Below are 17,333 nucleotides of genomic sequence, written 5' to 3' on the forward strand. Positions count from 1 at the left end.
ACTTCTTGGACACACATGCTTCTTGCCCTGACAGTGCAGGCCCTGCTGTCTGCCCTGTGGACTGCAGTGACAGCCTCCCATCTGCCCTCCTGCTTTGACATCATAGTCTATTCGCCACAAGGCAGTCAGGGTGATTTTTCTAAAAGGAAAATCGGAGCGTGTCGCTTCTCTACTGAAAGCCCACAGAACACAACCCAAGCGCCACAGCATGGCTCTTTGGCTCCTGGCCCTGCCCCGATTCTTACTGCCTCTCTTCCTTCCCTCCATGATCTCACCTGGACAAATCTCTTATTGTCCCTTGAATCTTACTAACCCTTGGTCCTGGGCATTTGTATATGGTTTTCCTGATGTCTGCAATCACCCCCGTCCTCGCTCTCCTCCCCGCTTCCCCTCTGGGCATTCACTTCGTTAAACTGCTCGTCCTGTAGGTTCAGCTCAGAGGACAACTTCCCTGAGAAGCTTCACAGAGAAACACCCAGGTGAGACGAGGTGTCCGTGACCTGTGCTTTTTCCCGGCACTACGGGACGGCACTACATCTGATCTGGGCTGAAGAGCAGGGCAGAGATAAGAACACTCCCGTGAGGAACACTCCCGTGAGGAACACTCCCGTGAGGACATACGGTATGCCTGTTTGCTGTATATCCCTAATATGCAGCCCTGGGCCTGGCCAAGAGCTGGAGCTGAATAAATAGTGAATAAATGAATGAAGCCTTCCCTACATTCTACAACCAAACCCTGCAGAGACTCAGGAAGAGGAGGCACTCGTGTGTAAACAAGATGCCTATAAGGAGGACTTTAGAATGTTCCCTGGAGTTAGAATGTTCTGGGAGGAGAAGGCCATGCTCCTCCCAGCCTGGTGTGAAAGGCTAGTGGGTGCTTCAGGAGGTGAAAGTAGAAGGGACAGAGGCCTGGATGGAAAAAGTAATCACATTTTATTGACTGATGAAAAAGGTAAACAATCACTAAATCTGGGCCAGGCTGCCCTGCAATGCCCCCTGCCTGGGCTCTGCTGGAGCCTGCCAAAGACAGGCAGAGGCAATCTTTCTGGGTCAGTACCAGAAGACGCCAGTCTTGGGGCACGTGCTCAGGTATTCCGCCCAGCTGCACTACCTTGGTGGGCGGCCTTGGCCCGGGCCAGAGATCAGTCCTGGGGTCTCACCCCATCATTCTCTGTTGGTCAAAGCCTACAGTTGGCCTGCCTGCCTGCCCAGCCCCACGGGGACAGGAGGATGGAGGAGAGCCTGGCTTGGTGCTGGGGAGGAAACCACAGTGAGGAGGATGTGAATGTGAGCCAAGGGTCACAGATGGGGCAGCGGGGCCCAGCGAAGAGCTTACAGGCTCAGATGATGTTGTGCTCCTGGACCTTCTCTCCCAAGTAAAAGCGGCTGAAGTGGAAGGGGCTCAGGTTGATAGTCTGGAAGTGGCCATCCAGCACCATCTCTGCCACAGCTCGCCCCACGGCAGGGGCCTGCTGGAGCCCATGGCCACTGAAGCCCGTGGCAAAGTACATGTTGACGACGAGTGGGTGGGGACCCACCACACCATTCTGGTCGAAGGTGTTGTAGTCGTAATAGCCAGCCCAAGCACTCCGAACCTGCAGGTGGACAGGACGCTGGGGTTCCCAGGAAAGTGCCGACACGTGCCACCCTCACTCCTGCCCAGGGGTCAGACGCAGCAGCGTCTCCCAGCTGCTGAGGGGTCGATGGGATGTGCCCCTAGACCATGAGTCCTTAGCAGTTGTGAGGTGGAGGGCGTGTGGCAGTGGACAGGCTTTCCAAGGGGACCGAGGTGCTCCAGGCTCACGTGCCTCCTAGTTACCTTCAGAGTCTCAAAAGCTGGTACCCTCTGGGCCAAAGGGGGCCACACCTTGTCCTGGAAGAAATCATGGTCCACTTCCAGGTTCCCTGGGTCCGGTTCCTCCTCCTGCAGTGAGAGGTGGGGACATGATTCATGCTCCCTGGGATACGAGGGCTGACCCAGACCTCACCGACCCTTTACTCAATCCCCTCAGGAGGTGGGGGGCGGGGAGGAAAGATCCCACTTCAAACCCAGAGGGGCTGGAACATCAGTAACAGTGCTGGGCCCTCCAAAGAGCCTGACTCTTTTTCTTTTTCTCTTTTTTTTTAAAAGATTTTATTTATTATTTATTTGAGAGAGAGAGGGAGCGAGTGAGAGAGAACAAGCAGGGGGGAGAGGGAGAAGCAGACTCCTCCCCGAGCAGGAAGCCTGACACGGGGCTCGAGCTCACGACCCTGGGGTCCTGACCTGAGCTGAAGGCAAAGGCTTAACTGACTGAGCCCCGCAGGCGCCCCAGAGCCTGGCTCTTTCATGCCAGTTGGCCTACGTCTCCTGCCCAGCCTACCTCAGTGGGGCTACAGCCGCCCAGATAGTTGTTGCCTAGTCCTTCTCGGCGGAAATAGGCTCCACTGGCATCTACGATGAATGGGGTCTCCAGGCCCGGTCCCTGGGGGCAGTGCCACAGGTACACATACCTGCCACGACCGGCGGGTTAGAAGACGGTGGGAAGAGCACACCCCCGCCGCTCCCGACCGCATTTAACAAACTCTGACGCCGTTTCTGTCCGCCTCCCCAACCTCCCAGCCGCCCCGAGGGGAGCTACCTTTTCCTCCGCTCCACGGGTAGCTTGGTGCCCTGCAGGGTGCCAGGCGGCCCCTTCCCGACACCAGCCAGCTCCGCGATCTGGCCAGACCAGGCCCCCGCCGCGTTGATCACGAGGGCACATTCCACGGGCTGGTACTCCAGGCTGCGGTCTATCTTCACCTGCAGGCACCAAAGGGGGAGGGGAGGGAGGGCCTGGCTCACACACTGGGCACCATGAGAGGTACATTTCTTCCTGAGCCTTAGTTTACCCAGACTGGAAGTGGGCAGAAAAAGATCAAGATGACAGTTGTTACCGGTCTTATCCCTCCGCTTTGGTAAGGAAGATGCATAGGCTGGGAACTTACATGGACTTCATGGATCCTTTTCAAAGTCACCTCTTCCCCACTTGTGGTCTCCGTGTGGCTAGACGAAGAGACAAAACCTGCATGGGGGGAAAAAAAAAAGAACTCCTGAGGCCTGAAGAGGGCAAGATTGGGATTCCATGGGTTTCACGAGGAAAGCGAGCTGGAAGGCGGGGGCTTTCCCACAGAGATGGGGTAACCAGGACGAACTTGGCCGCACACCGATCAGGAGCGTGCCGAGACCTTCAAGCACGTCGTAAGTCATGCAGAGAAGCCGAGTTAGGAGCTGGAGTCAGAATGGCCAGGGCCAGCCCTCAGGGAGAACCCCCTTTCCCACCAACTCTTGCTTAGCCCGTGAGTGAAGGTAAGACCCCATCCACGCCTGTGTCCTGGCTGGCAGAGGGAAGAAGCATGGGACCTCAGACTCACGTGTCACCTCTCCGTGGCAGAAGAGGACCCCCATGGACTGGACCTTCCGCCGAAGCCCCTGGAGCAGACACCAGGGGTCAAACCAACCTTCGTACTCCATCCCTGTGATCAGCAAGAGGACTCATGAGGCGGGATTAGGACCCTCCTTTCCTACTGGATTTCCCATGCCCCTGACTCCTCTTTAGGGCTCACAAGCCAGGGAAGGTCATGGTGCCCAAGTGTACCAGAGGCAAATCCTGTGGACGGACAGAGAGCGAGCATGGCCCGGGGGGAGGCTCTGCCGGCCAGGGGGAAGCACTGCTTCTTGACGTGGCTAGAAGGTGCTGAGACTCCCAACCCGAGGCACCCCTCGACCCCTGAACCCCTCTGCAAGCAGGCCTCACCGTAAGATGCCAATGCCACACCCTCTGTGTTTATCCAGGGAAATTTGTTCCGAAGCTGCTCAGGAGACATCAGACAGACTTTGGCTCCTTCCTGCCTGAGAGAAATGCGCAACTGTGTGCAGGTGTGTCGGGCGGGGGTTGCAGAGAGGAAGTAGGGACCCCAACTCCACAAGTGGGGATCCTGCCTCATTTGTGTCACATCTCTGCCCCAAACTCCCCAAGTTTTCCTCCTTGCTAAGCGGGTCAAGACCAAGCCTCCTAGTCATGGCTCTTCAGCACCCGACCCCGCTTTCCTTTCCTACACCCCGGTATCTCCTTGGCCACACTAAACTCCCTGTCATCCCCTAACTATTCCCTGTCCTTTCACAACAGAGCAGGTCCCTTGGTTCCCTCCCCTTGTTCCCTTCCCTTCTGCCTAGAAGGGCCTTCCTGTCCACTTTCTAGTACAGCCCTGTCCACCAGCACAATCTCCTATGGGACACTGTCCCCCAAAGACAGCAACACAGATCCTAAAAGAACACACTGGCAAGCCAGACTGCCTGGTTTGAATCCCAGCACCACCACTGACTAGCGCCTCGTGCCTCAGTTTACGCACATGTAAAATGGGGAGGATTGGGTGGCTACATGAGTAAGTGCTGCATCTGGGACATTACCTGATGTCCCTTGCAAGTCTATTCGTTAAACACATGCACTCTTGTCCGACCATGAGACTCACTCAGGAAAGGGGCCGCCCAAACCGGCCTGCTGCCTGCATCTTTGTAAGTGAGTCACACTCATTCGTTCAGATTTTTGTCCATGTTTTGTCTATGGCTGCTTTTGTTTCAACTGCAGAGTTGAGTGACTGCCACAGAGACCATATGACCCCAAAAGCCTAAAACGTTGGCTATCTGGCCCCTACAGGAAAAGTGTGCAGATTCCTGGGCTCTTCCCTAGACGTTCTGGCTCATCGGGTGTGGGATTTTCCAGGTGGTTCTTAGGATCCGGCAAATTCAGGAACCACTGCAGCAGCGTGTGGTCCACGTCTGTCTGACAGCACAGGGTCCCGGAGGTCTTGTCTGTGTTACCCGACAGACTGAGCTCCCGCACAGTCAAGACCTGTCTTATCAACTCGCCCGCCCCAGTTCCTAACTCAGTGTCGGAGCCTGCTGGGTGTGTGCAGCTGAGCAGCCGGGTGGTCGTGCCGGGCACCCACCTCTGCACCTTCACGTTGCTCTCCATGACTGCAGCCCCCTTTTCCGAAGCCAGCAAGAGATAACCCGAGGGGTTGAACTGGATGTCCAGGGGAGGGTCATCGACTACAGCCAGGTACTCCTATATGCAAAAAAAGGAAAAAAAAAAAAAAAAAGAGACAACTCTTTAGAAGAAGTTGATTTAAAGAAGGGAGGGAGAGCTCTCCTGGCTTCCTCACCAACAGCTCCCGAGACTCGGGGAAGCCCTCCTCCTCTGGGTACCACCACCAGGGACAGAACTAGAGGTTCCAACTCCTCCTTGCCCGAACTGCTTCTGCTCCCTGCTTCCCCTGGCCGGCTGGGTGGCTCCTCTCTCTGGGTTAAAGGAGAGGTCACCACCCCAACCCCCAAGCCCCTTTGCACGTACATTGATGTTCCGCAGAAACTCAACTGAAAAGAGGGAGAGCTGGATGTTCTCAGGCACCGAGAACTGCTGACGAATCCCGCCCACAGACAGTGCAGTGGAGGCCTGGGAATACTGTGGAAAGACCAAAGTAGCTGAGGGCGGCCAGCATCCTGTCACACGTGAGCAGAATCCACTAACAAAAGCACCTACAAATAGAGGGGAGTCCTACTTGCAAGTTTGTAATCTAAGAGGAGTTGAGGGAGATAAACCCATATGCAAGTCAACCAGCACCCAAAGAGGGCAACTATTATTAAGAACCTTTTTTTTTCCTTAAGATTTTTTAGTTAGTTATTTGAGAGAGAGAGAGAGAAAGAGAGACAAACAGCACATGAGAGCGAGCACGAAGCAGTGGTGAGGGGGGGGAGGGCAGAGGGAGAGGGAGAAGCAGGCCTCCCGCGGAGCAGGGAGCCCGATGCGGGGCTTGATCCCAGGACTCTGGGATCATGACCTGAGCCGAAGGCAGACGCTTAACCGACTGAGCCACCCAGGTGCCCCTAAAATCCCTTTTAGCAGATGTGCTAAGCAGAGAGAATCAATCATCTAAAAGGGCTGGGCACTGTGGCACAAAATGGGAATGGCCTGGAAGTCCAAGGGCAGGAAACTAACATTTCATCTACCCAACTGGAAAATAGAACTAGCAAGATTCCTGGTTAACTGGCAGTGGTTAAAATAGGAACAACTAGGGACGCCTGGGTGGCTCAGTCAGTTAAGCGTCTGCCTTTGGCTCAGGTCATAATCCCAGAGTCCTGGGATCGAGCCCCGCATCGGGCTCCCTGCTCTGCGGAGAGTCTGTTTCTCCCTTTCCCTCCGCCCCTCCCTCCCCACTTGTGTGCTCTCTCTCTCAAATAAATGAATAAAATCTTAGAAAATAAAAGAGAACAACTGTGCAAAACCTCAGAAGTAATAGAATCTCGAAGGGGGGATGAGATAGCTGTTTGTGTTCGTTACAGCTGGAATACAGTTTCTCTTTGCTGGACTTGTGGGCGCCCAGAAGATCCAACATTGTGAAATTTGCTTTTAAAACCAAAAACCTTACTGCCAAAGCCTCTAATTTGAGGGAGGAAGCACCTGGGACTATTTCTCAACAAGAGCCAAAGTACAGTCCCTTTGGACTTTGGACCCCCAAAGACTGAAGTCTTTCCTCCCCTCTGCTCCCCTTGCCCCTTAGTAAGAGTCCGTGCCCCACTCATGCCGCCGCCCTCCCCCAGACCTCACCGTGTGGTCCCGTTCCACCACCAGCACCCGAATGGCACCTCGTGGCTTCTCCAACCTCTTCAGCCAATAGGCCACGGACAGGCCAATCACCCCACCCCCCACAATCACCACATCCGAGTGTTCAGGGGGCAGGTAGCTGGTGTCGTACGGTGGATTCCAGGCCCCTCCAGGAAGGACTGACTGGATCTTCTTCTTAATCTCGGACACCTTTCCATTCTGATCTGTGGGATGCAATTATAGGTCAGAAGGCCATACGTTCTCTTCCCAGGTGGTAAGGAGTTAGAGGATCGGCACAGGAAAAGGTGGGCTAAGAGGACACTGAGCTGGCTGTCTCCGTGGCCCTCCCTTCTCATAAGGTCAGCTCGCACCCAGCAGTATTCCACAGCTTCACTATATGGTCTGTATGCCGTTCAGCTCTTTGCCTTCTCATGCATCGTGCACAGCAATGCAAGATTCAACTTCTTAAAATGAACACTCTGTACTCTCTCCCTAGGCCAGGTGACTTATACATGTTTATCTCCTGTGCAGACTGCTCTTTCCTCTGAGCCCCAGGCTCATATATTCAACTGCATTGTCCTCTCCTCTTGGATGTTCCAGGCTCCTGGACCAATAGGTTCTGGCACACCCCAAGCTGCAGTGCCCTCTGAAGCATGATACTCTTTGAGTGGCATCTTATCCTGGCCATCCATCACCACCAGCAAAGCTACATTCATGTCCCATCTATTGTCAAGTCCCGATGGCTTTGCCTCCTAAATATCTCCCCAATCTGTCCCTCCCCCCGTTTTTTCCCATCTCTGTTACCACCACCCTAGACCAAACCACCATAAGCTCTCACCTAGACTAACGCAAAAGCCTCCTAATTGTTCCCACTAATTCCCCTCTTGCCTGCCCAACTCTTCTGCATCACAGCTAGAATATTTTCTAAGCACTAATTTAATCACATACTGTCTTGCTTAAAACCTTCCAGTGGCTTTCCATTACTCCAAGAATAAAAGTCCAAAATCTTCAACACGGCCTATGAGACACTGCACAGTCTAGCTCCTGTTTACCTTGTTCTCTCCCTACTCCCCCACTCCAGCCCCTTCCACACCTTGATGGTGCTTTATTTCATCCCACCACACGGAATCTACACAGGGGTTCTCTGTTTTGAAACTGTGTCCACTTCTTTGCCATTAACACCTTGCTTCCTTTCCCTTTCAGTTCAGTTATCATTTTCTCAGGAAAGGCTTTCCTGACCCCCTACACTGTCAAAATCTCCTGTCACAGTCTCATTACCTCATGCAAGACATTTGCAATTTTGAGTTTATTTGTGATTGCTTCATACTGTACCATGCTTACCTTCTTCACCAATGAATCTCCAACCTAGCACAGAACCTGGCACATTGTAAGTGCCTTGAATAAATGAATCCTTTTGTCTTTCACACCTAACTCAAAAATCTCCAAGTCTTTTCACTGACTCCAATACAAAGTCCAAACTCTTCTCGGCAATGTTCAAAAAAAAAAAATCTCCTTGATCTGGGCTTACCTTCCTTGTCCAAACTACATTTCCTATTTCTACACAAATGCTCTATCTACATGACTTTTGCTAGTTCCTTGCACCAAACCAATACTTCTCTTCTCCTAACTTTTGCTCAGTTCCCCAGAACTTGGAAGACACACCGTCCTTGAATCAGTAAACAATTATCTTCAAGGCTGATCTCAGTTCCCAACTGCTCCATGTACCTCTCCAATTACACTAGCTTCAGTGACTAGCGGTGCAGAGCATTTGTCCAAGTTGGGTTCTATCCAGTCTTGAACTGGTCTATTGAAGTCTTCCCTCTCCAGCTACACTCCAGGCACCTCCACAGGACATAGACCCTATCCTCTTTCCCTTCTTTCCTCCTTAACAGCCACACACTAGGCACAGCATCCTGCACGCTAGCAGGACTTAATGCACATCTATCTGTGCAACCAATCAATCAGGCTGGCTCTCTGCTATTCTGGCGGTAAGTTGAAGCTTAGAACGATCTGGCATTTGTCACCTGAGAAGCGCATCTTTGGGATCCATACATCTGCCCAGGCTTTACAAGATCCGGCAGGCAAGCTTACCCCCTTCTCCCAGCCGACCCACTGTCTTTCCATCGTGGGCCGGGTCCCGAGTTCTGAAGGTCACATAGCTGGAGACTGGGGCCACCCAAGAACCACGATACCCTCCGCTGCCCTCAACTTTACCCAGAGTGGAGCCTCCTCTGTGTGTGCCTAGCCCCCGGCCCAAGAGGCCCCGGCCCAAGAGGCCCCGGCCCAAGCCTAGCTGCAACGCCCTTCGCAGCATGGCCACTCTCCGAGCAGCCCCTTTGAGGCTCGCACCCTACCTCCTCCCTACGACATGCCCACCCCGCCGTCACTGTTCCGCGCAGCAGGCCGTTCAGACGAGTGCGCCCATTGGCCAGCGGCCCTGCCCTTAAGCTCTATAGGCTGCAGTCCCCGAGAGCCCCGCCCAGGCCCGCCCCCACCCGCCATTGGTGAGCCTGGCGTCTACGTCAGTGCTGCGCGCCCTCGGGCGGAGGCGGAGAAAGAACACGACAGCTCTGAGCGGAAGCGCGGCTGAGCCGGTTTCCGGGGCCGCTGGTGTGACGTGTCCCGCGCTTGGCGCAGCAGGAAGCGGCGGCGATCGCGGCCTGAGTTCCCGGCGCCTGCCCCGGCTCCTCTCCCGCTGCCGCCATGCTCGACTTCTTCACCATTTTCTCCAAGGGCGGGCTCGTGCTCTGGTGCTTCCAGGGCGTGAGCGACTCATGCACCGGGCCCGTTAATGCGTTGATTCGTTCTGTGCTGCTGCAGGTATCGCTCCCCGCGGGATCAGAACTCTGGGCTCGGCCCCCTGATCCGGTCCATAGCCTCGTCAACTGATTCCCGCACCTCCCTCCCACCCTCTCCGCCTATCCCAAACTGGCCACTCACTCGTTGCCAGGACTCCATTTCTCTCTCCCGCCCCTATCGGACCATCCCGCAACTTTGCGATGCCCCCCTCCCCCTCCGTTTCTGGGACTCTAGCCGAATTCCGGCGCTTCTTGAGATTTCCCATAGTTCCCTCCATTTACCCCCCCCCCCCCCCCCCCCCCCCAGCAGCTTGATTTTCTGTTGTTTTGAAGGCTGGGTGTGATAATGGAAAAACGCCTCTAAAAATAGTGTACAGCTGCTAGTAAATCTGATTGTATCATTAGGTCCCTTCTGGCTTCCACCTGTCTTGCCTTCCCTCTAACCTCTTTTCACCTTCCCCCAACTTGGTGCCTCCTCCTCTCCCTGATGGGATGCTAGAGAGCAAGGTCCAAGCATCCTCTTGTCCTGGGGACAAGTCTGTCTTTAAGGGAACTGTCTGTTTTTTCCACACAAGTAATCCTTGAAGGGCCCAACTCTGGGTTTTCTGGGTAGTCTGAAGTTGAGACATACTTTTTTTTCCCCCCCCCCCCAGGAAAGGGGAGGTAACAACTCGTTCACCCATGAGGCACTCACACTCAAGTATAAACTGGACAACCAGTTTGAGCTGGTGTTTGTGGTAAGTGGGGGTATTTAAGAGGGACAGCATTTACACTTTCAACATAATCCTGATTATTAAGAAAACCCTAATTAATTGCACCCAGTGTATATGATGAAGTAACTGAGAAGACAGAGAGAGGGTGGAGGGGGAAAGGGAAGATGCTCCTGAGCCCAGAGAGCTTGGCTGCCCCTCAGGTCAGGGAAACCTGCTAGGCCGCTGAGCCAGTCTCAGGAGGCCTGGGTTGAGTTGGCTCGTAAGATCTGTTGGTTCTGTTTCTCTCCCTGAACAGGTTGGTTTTCAGAAGATCCTAACACTGACGTATGTAGACAAATTGATAGATGATGTGCACCGGCTGTTTCGGGACAAGTACCGCACAGAGATCCAACAGCAAAGTGCTTTAAGTCTATTGAATGGCACTTTTGATTTCCAAAATGACTTCCTGCGGCTCCTTCGGTGAGAGACCACCCCTCTGCAAAATCGATTTCCATGACCTGATGAGCTCCCTTCTTTCCTGAGGGTGGTTCAAGGGTAGTAAATTGTATTGAAACACACTCCTGAATTTGCTGCCCAATTCTAATTGACCTCTTGGTATGAGGGCCCTTGGTATGGTATGAGGGCCCTTTTTCTGGACTTTGATCATTCCCTTCTCTCTAGTGAAGCAGAGGAAAGCAGTAAGATCCGTGCTCCCACTACCATGAAGAAATTTGAAGATTCAGAAAAGGCCAAGAAACCTGTGAGGTCCATGATTGAGACACGGGGTGAAAAGCCCAAGGAAAAAGCAAAGAACAGCAAAAAAAAGGGGGCCAAGAAGGAGAGTGAGTTTGAGCTCCTTGGACATACAGGGGCATGAAAAGTTAACATGGCAGTAAGGACTGAAGTTGTTCCGTCTTTCCCTTTGTCATTGCTTGTCTCCCTTGCTCAGTGCCCATCACCCTATCATCCCCAGGCCTTGTCATCCCCAAGATGTTTGCTCCTCGTTTCCTCTTAATAATTTGGGTTTGGAAGACTATTTCCCATTGTTGCAATTTAGTCGTTTTTCTCCAGTGACTTTTCTCCTAACAGGTTCTGATGGCCTTTTGGCTACCAGCAAAGTAGTTCCTGCCGAAAAGTCAGGTCTCCCAGTGGGGCCTGAGAATGGGGTAGAACTTTCCAAAGAGGAGCTAATACGCAGGAAGCGAGAGGAGTTCATACAGAAGCATGGGAGAGGTCTGGAGAAGTCCAGGTGAGGGCATTCTCACTTTCACCATAAATACCGTTACCTAGCTATGTTGGGGGCAAGGGAGCTCGTGTCTGGCTCTTGGGTGGATGTTTCCTCTCCTACTTCACTGTAACCCTTTGTGCTGTAACCCTTTGCAGCAAGTCCACGAAATCAGATGCTCCAAAGGAAAAGGGCAAAAAAGCACCCCGTGTGTGGGCACTGGGTGGCTGTGCTAACAAGGAAGTCTTGGATTATAGCACTCCCACCACCAACGGAGCCCCTGAGGTTGCCCCACCTGAGGACATCAGCTTGGTAAGAGGCAACGGGCCAGTGAGAGTTACCATTAATAAGACATTGGGGAGGAGGTAGAGATTAGGAGGGTAGTACCTTTGGTTTCTATGAATGAAGGGGTGGGTCACATTTGGAGTTTTCCAAATCAGAGATGGAGGAATGAGGACAGGGTAAATCCTGGGCTTCTTTACCCCCAGCCCTCAGTGTTCTGATCCCATCTTGTTTCTTTCCCTATACCCTCCAGATTCGAGGGACTGGGCCTGGAGGGCAGCTTCAGGATCTGGACTGCAGCAGCTCAGATGATGAAGTGGCTGCTCAAAACACCAAACCTAGGTAGGGGAATTTCAGGTGCTGGGTGGCATGGGTGGCTCCAGAACGGATGAGACTCGACTCCTGCCCACTGGCTTGATATGTATCTATGATCTCCTGTGCCTGCAGTGCTACCAAGGGGACTCTGGGTGGCATGTTTGGGATGCTGAAGGGCCTTGTGGGGTCCAAGAGCTTGAGTCGTGAAGACATGGAGTCTGTGCTAGATAAGATGCGTGATCATCTCATTGGTAAGTTCTGAGGAATAGGGGCACTCACGTTTATGGGATAGGGGTGGTGGAGAGAACCACCTCGAGTTCTCATCTGTACCATAGGGTTGTTTACTGTTGACATGGCACTCACACACCTGTCCCTGTCTGTCCAGCTAAGAATGTGGCAGCAGACATTGCAGTCCAGCTCTGTGAATCTGTGGCCAACAAGCTGGAAGGGAAGGTGATGGGGACATTCAGCAGTAAGTATATCTCTAAACCAGAAAGTGCTTAAGGCATGATGTGTACCAGGAAGTTAGTGCACTGATCTCCATTCCTACTAGGTGTGTGGCTTTTGGCAAACTCCTTCACGTCTAAACATCTGTTGCATAACTTTAGTTCTCAGAACTAAATGAGTTAACACTTGTAAAGTGCTTGGAACACTGTCACATGTGGTGTGGATTCCTGGGACAAGATCCTTGGATCCTCCAGATCCCAGTTCCCTTAGGTGTTGGGTGTTCCTGGGAGTGCATTCCTTGGGTTTCACAGATCCACCACCCCCTTTTAGCGGTGACTTCCACAGTAAAGCAAGCCCTACAAGAGTCCCTGGTGCAGATTCTGCAGCCACAGCGTCGCGTAGACATGCTCCGGGATATTATGGATGCCCAGCGTCATCAGCGCCCTTACGTGGTCACCTTCTGTGGCGTTAATGGAGTGGGGAAGTCTACCAATCTTGCCAAGGTCGGTACAGCTCCCCACCGGTCTCTGACGTCCTTTCTTCACTCTCCATGTCTTAGGGACTCTGGTTCTAAGGGATTGATTTGTTTGCTGCTTTTGCACAGATTTCCTTCTGGCTGTTAGAGAATGGCTTCAGTGTCCTCATCGCTGCCTGCGACACATTTCGTGCCGGGGCTGTGGAGCAGCTACGCACACACACCCGGCGCCTGAGTGCCCTACACCCCCCTGAGAACCACGGCGGCCGCACTATGGTGCAGTTGTTTGAAAAGGGCTACGGCAAAGATGCTGCAGGCATTGCCATGGAAGCGATTGCCTTTGGTATGGCATACAGGAAGGCGGGGGGCTGCTGTGGGCCCCTTTCCTCCTGGGCTTTCCCTGTGATTCGAAGAGGGTCAGGGTTCTCCTCCTACCAACTTACTGCTCAATAGCAAGTCAGGACGGAGAACTTGCCATGAGGAGAAGCTAACTGCGGGCAAAACTAATATATTCCACCCAAGAAAACCTCTGTTTGCTCTCCTTTGTCCTGCTGCCGTATTTTCTTGAATGTTCTTGATGGCCAAGCACAGAATAGGTTTTTGCTCACACTACCTTATAACCAGATCCGAAGCCCAAGAAAGTAAACACCTAGGCTTTTAATATAGCCAGGTTACCACTTCTTGAGAGAAAGGTGGGATGAGCAGGACAGTCTAGAAAGTTTTGAGTTGACCACTTTTTTTCTCTCTAGCACGTAACCAAGGCTTTGATGTGGTGCTGGTGGACACAGCTGGCCGCATGCAAGACAATGCCCCTCTGATGACCGCCCTGGCTAAGCTCATTACTGTCAACACACCCGACTTGGTGCTGTTTGTGGGGGAGGCCTTAGTAGGCAATGAGGCCGTGGACCAGCTGGTGAGGGCTAGGGCCTCCTTCTTTTTCCAGCCTCAGCTTTGGCCAGCTGGGTACTTCTTGTACTTATACCATGTTTCTCCCTTACAGGTCAAGTTCAACAGAGCCTTGGCTGACCATTCCATGGCTCAAACACCCCGGCTCATTGATGGCATTGTCCTCACCAAATTTGATACCATTGATGACAAGGTAAATACGATGGTACAGGACAGAGCAAGATGGAGAGGGGCATCCTTCATGGGCGAGCTGATGCTCTAAGGATATGTTGTTGCCTCCAAAGCTTCTTGTTCCTGAGGGGATATAAAGAAGTGGCCTTGAGGTGACTGTGTGTCCCCTTTCTCCATTTCAGGTGGGAGCTGCTATTTCTATGACCTACATCACAAGCAAACCCATCGTCTTTGTGGGCACTGGCCAGACCTACTGTGACCTACGCAGTCTCAACGCCAAGGCTGTGGTGGCTGCCCTCATGAAGGCTTAACGTGGCTCTTGCCCAAAACCAAATCACTGCTTCCCCCCCAAAGCCCCTCTTCCTGTATCAAGAATGTGCTTTAGAGTATGTGAGCAACTTATCTTCAGTGTAGTACAGAGGCAGAGTGAGGAGAGATCTAGGGGCTTGCAGCTCCCCCTGCCCCACTCCCTGGCAGCCCAGCCTCCACCTGCAAGGAGGGCCTAATCATGTTACAGTCCACTGCCCATCACCCCCTTCCCTGACAGTCCTCCCCTCCTCCTCAGGCATTCCCTTCACTCTGCCTACACGCTCAGTCTCATTACAGCTTTGACCAACGGTTGGAAGATCCAACACCGGAGCTTTGCTAATTCACATGGTCACAGGGATGTGTGAGCACAATGAGCAGTCGAGAGACTTCCAGAGCCAGCTCTGGCTTCTCCCTTGGATACATAGCTTTCAGGTTCCTGGGGCCAGGAGGATACCCCCCCACACTGTGGCAGTGTATGGCCTGTTCTTAATTGCTGCTAATTCTGATGATGACCCCATCCCCACTGTTTCCTCAAAGCATCAGCTAGGCCAGAGTGATTTGTTACAAATGAACGAAAAGAGTTCCTGCTTCCCTCAAAAATAAAGGGAGCTGAGCTGCAGTGTTGCACTGGGCTTCTCAGCCTTCCAACTCTTCCCTGCTCCAGATTCCAGATGTAAGCTTTGCATGTTCCCCCTTCTGGGAGAGAACCAACTGTCAGAAGGATATACAAGTTGCCCCTCTCCCCCACTCCACTCTTCACTTGAGCGGATCCTGGCTTTTCCTCATCCTCCTCTCTACAGTGCCTGGTAGACAAGTGCTACATTGAAGAATACAAATCTCTTGTTAAGACTTGTCCTGTAGCTTGGTATTACAGATGTGCTATTAGTGCAATAAGGTGAAGGCTGTCTGCCCAGAGAAATACATAATTTATATAAGAAAATAAATTTCATAAGTAAATTGCCTTTTATGTCTCGGGAGTTATTTTATGTAGGATTCAAAACTAAGATCCCACATCACACTAACTATGGTTCTAGGCCTTATGGGAAGAAGGGAAACAAAGCAGGAACTGATGATGATGAATGGTTGTCCAGAGAATGAGATCACCCACTTCAGTGTGAAAGAACACAACTTTTAAGTTACAAAAACTAGGCTCATTTAGTGCCTTTGCAGGTTTTCTAAAGGGACTCTAAAAGTAGAGCCAGGGCCCTGGGAAGTAAATGAACAAGCTTTTAATACAGCTCAGTTATGTAAAATACTGTACACTGTAAAAGGTCTAGAAAACTAGAGCTTCAAGTCATGTTTTAAAAAAGCCATTAAGCTTAATTGAAAAACCAGGTATAGAGTACAAAACTGCAACAAGGGCCCCGGTGACCCCACGGTGTCTAGCTCCCAAGTCCTTCATGCGGGGCTGGGGCCACAGTCAGTGAAGGTGTCGCACTGATCTGGTGTGTGGACACAGGCATGTCCAGCGCAGGGGTGGGGGCAGCACTGGGCCCCGTTGTCACTTGGGGATTCGTGAACTGGAAGAGGCCACAGAAGATCAAGAACCAGTGGGCATGAAGGACTGAGCTGGAACACCTCCCTACTCCCAACTCTACCCCCAACCTTCAACCTCTGGGTTTTGGTACTTCCACGGAGCAGTGTTGGGTTCTTAATAAGTTTACTTGTTAAATACTCTCCACAGTCGGGCCTGACACCTTGGTCTAATGCTGATGATCTCTCCAGCCCCCTCTCATGTTCTACAGTCTGTGGAGAGAAAGAAAAGAAAATAAAATGAAGTCTCACAGAAACATGTGTACGTCCGAAGCTGCAGAATTTAAGTCAAACTTAACCCTTCAGGAGGTACGACATCACAGATACTAGAAATCTTGTGACAGACTCGATAGGAAAATACAGAATCCTTAGCAAGTAGGAGTCCTTGTTCTCCGAGGTACTAATAAATCCCAGAAAAACATTTTCTGCCAACAAAACTGACAAACAGTAGAATAGGAAATAGTATACCTCTTATTTCACTGTGTGCCGCCGAGGAGCCATTTAGCTGACCTTCTCTCACCATCCCTGCAAAACAGAATACACGTTAGTATCAGATATTAGACCGGAAAGCCAAAACTCTTAATAGTAGAAAGAAAACCAACCAACCAAAGGGCAATGAAATAACATGGTCTAAGAAGGATGGCATTATTTAGTAATGAAGACATCACAGATAAGAAGATAAGGAGGTGGGGAGAATGAACTGGGTTAGTCTTCAGATAACAGGGACGCGGTAAGGTCCCCGAGTGCACTAACACTGTTTGTAAATAAAACGTTAAGTGGGCAAAGTGTGCCTGCTGTCCCTAACTCATCTAAAAGGCCAAATTTTGGTAAAAATCCAGGGATGGAGACGGGGAGCAGCGTGCAAGTGAGCAAATTCAACCAAGGAGAAGAGTGAAAAGTAGCAGATGCTCTTACAACACAAAATGAGTTCAATCTGTGCTGCCCAATATGGTGTCGCTAGCCACATGTGGCTAAATAGTTGTTTCACATTAAAAATCTGTTTCCCAGTCACACTAACCACAGCCACATGTGGCATTTGGTTATTTATGGTACTGGACACGGAAGATAATACTTCTGTCATTGCAGAAAATTCTATTGGACAGTCCTGGGATAGATAATGGCATAGTAAAAAGTTTAAAACTGAACACATGGATGAAAACAGTCATCAGAAATATGAGCAGTTAGAGTATAAATAAAGACAGCACAGCACTCATACATACAAACAGGTATTGGTATTCCCCCTCTTGGAAAGAACTTTAGCAATAGTTATCAACCACTAAAATATTCATGCCCTTTGACCTAGTAATTATACTGAGAACCCATGAAGGAAATTACTGGCAAAAGGAAAAACGGTAGGGATGAAGATAAAATTCATTGCCAACAGTACTTACAAAAGAAAAAACAAGAAAAAAATTAGACATTGCCTAACAGGGGAAAAACTGGGTAAACTAACATCCACACTGGATTATTACACAGTCATTAAAACTAGTAGTTATGAAGACCAGCCATGTGGGAAAATAAATGAGATGTACCACTGAATAAAAAAAGTAACATGAC

The 17,333-nt window shown here is 51.4% G+C and overlaps 3 protein-coding genes across 8 annotated transcripts in view; 1 reads left to right on the forward strand and 2 right to left on the reverse strand.

The window, feature by feature from the left end:
- Nucleotides 1–943: 943 nt before the first annotated feature.
- On the reverse strand, nt 944–8,995 carry FOXRED1 (FAD dependent oxidoreductase domain containing 1). 4 transcript variants are annotated; one of them, XM_021696404.1, is made up of 11 exons: nt 8,838–8,995; nt 6,627–6,847; nt 5,373–5,483; nt 4,969–5,087; nt 3,777–3,871; nt 3,394–3,495; nt 2,968–3,044; nt 2,622–2,782; nt 2,364–2,493; nt 1,820–1,924; nt 944–1,595 (listed from the first exon to the last, which is right to left on the reverse strand). In XM_021696404.1, exons 1-11 carry the CDS (start codon nt 8,935–8,937, stop codon nt 1,341–1,343), a joined length of 1,476 nt encoding a protein of 491 aa, XP_021552079.1. In that variant the 5' UTR covers nt 8,938–8,995; the 3' UTR covers nt 944–1,340. The 4 variants fall into 4 exon arrangements, with proteins under 4 accessions (XP_021552079.1, XP_021552077.1, XP_021552076.1 ...); XM_021696402.1 differs by having other exon boundaries at nt 5,397–5,483; nt 8,715–8,995; XM_021696401.1 differs by having other exon boundaries at nt 8,715–8,995.
- Nucleotides 8,996–9,224: 229 nt separating this feature from the next.
- On the forward strand, nt 9,225–15,204 carry SRPRA (SRP receptor subunit alpha). 2 transcript variants are annotated; one of them, XM_021696533.2, is made up of 14 exons: nt 9,225–9,443; nt 10,075–10,158; nt 10,430–10,593; nt 10,795–10,955; nt 11,203–11,362; nt 11,497–11,650; nt 11,874–11,962; nt 12,068–12,186; nt 12,321–12,407; nt 12,713–12,885; nt 12,987–13,200; nt 13,607–13,770; nt 13,858–13,956; nt 14,117–15,204. In XM_021696533.2, the coding sequence occupies exons 1-14, from the start codon at nt 9,327–9,329 to the stop codon at nt 14,243–14,245; spliced, it is 1,914 nt and encodes a 637-aa protein (XP_021552208.1). In that variant the 5' UTR covers nt 9,225–9,326; the 3' UTR covers nt 14,246–15,204. The 2 variants fall into 2 exon arrangements, with proteins under 2 accessions (XP_021552208.1, XP_044775597.1); XM_044919662.1 differs by lacking the exon at nt 10,075–10,158.
- A 245-nt stretch (nt 15,205–15,449) lies between these two features.
- FAM118B (family with sequence similarity 118 member B) overlaps nt 15,450–17,333 on the reverse strand; it is a 47,371-nt gene continuing 45,487 nt past the window's right edge. For both annotated transcript variants that reach the window (XM_021696532.1, XM_021696531.1), the window contains 2 exons: nt 16,245–16,301; nt 15,450–15,989 (listed from right to left, as the gene is read on the reverse strand). In XM_021696532.1, coding sequence (XP_021552207.1) covers nt 15,976–15,989; nt 16,245–16,301 — 71 coding nt within the window. In that variant the 3' untranslated portion in view covers nt 15,450–15,975. The remainder of the gene's footprint in view (nt 15,990–16,244; nt 16,302–17,333) is intronic.

Source organism: Neomonachus schauinslandi, chromosome 11 (genome assembly GCF_002201575.2).
Source record: "Neomonachus schauinslandi chromosome 11, ASM220157v2, whole genome shotgun sequence".
Classification (NCBI taxonomy): domain Eukaryota; kingdom Metazoa; phylum Chordata; class Mammalia; order Carnivora; family Phocidae; genus Neomonachus; species Neomonachus schauinslandi.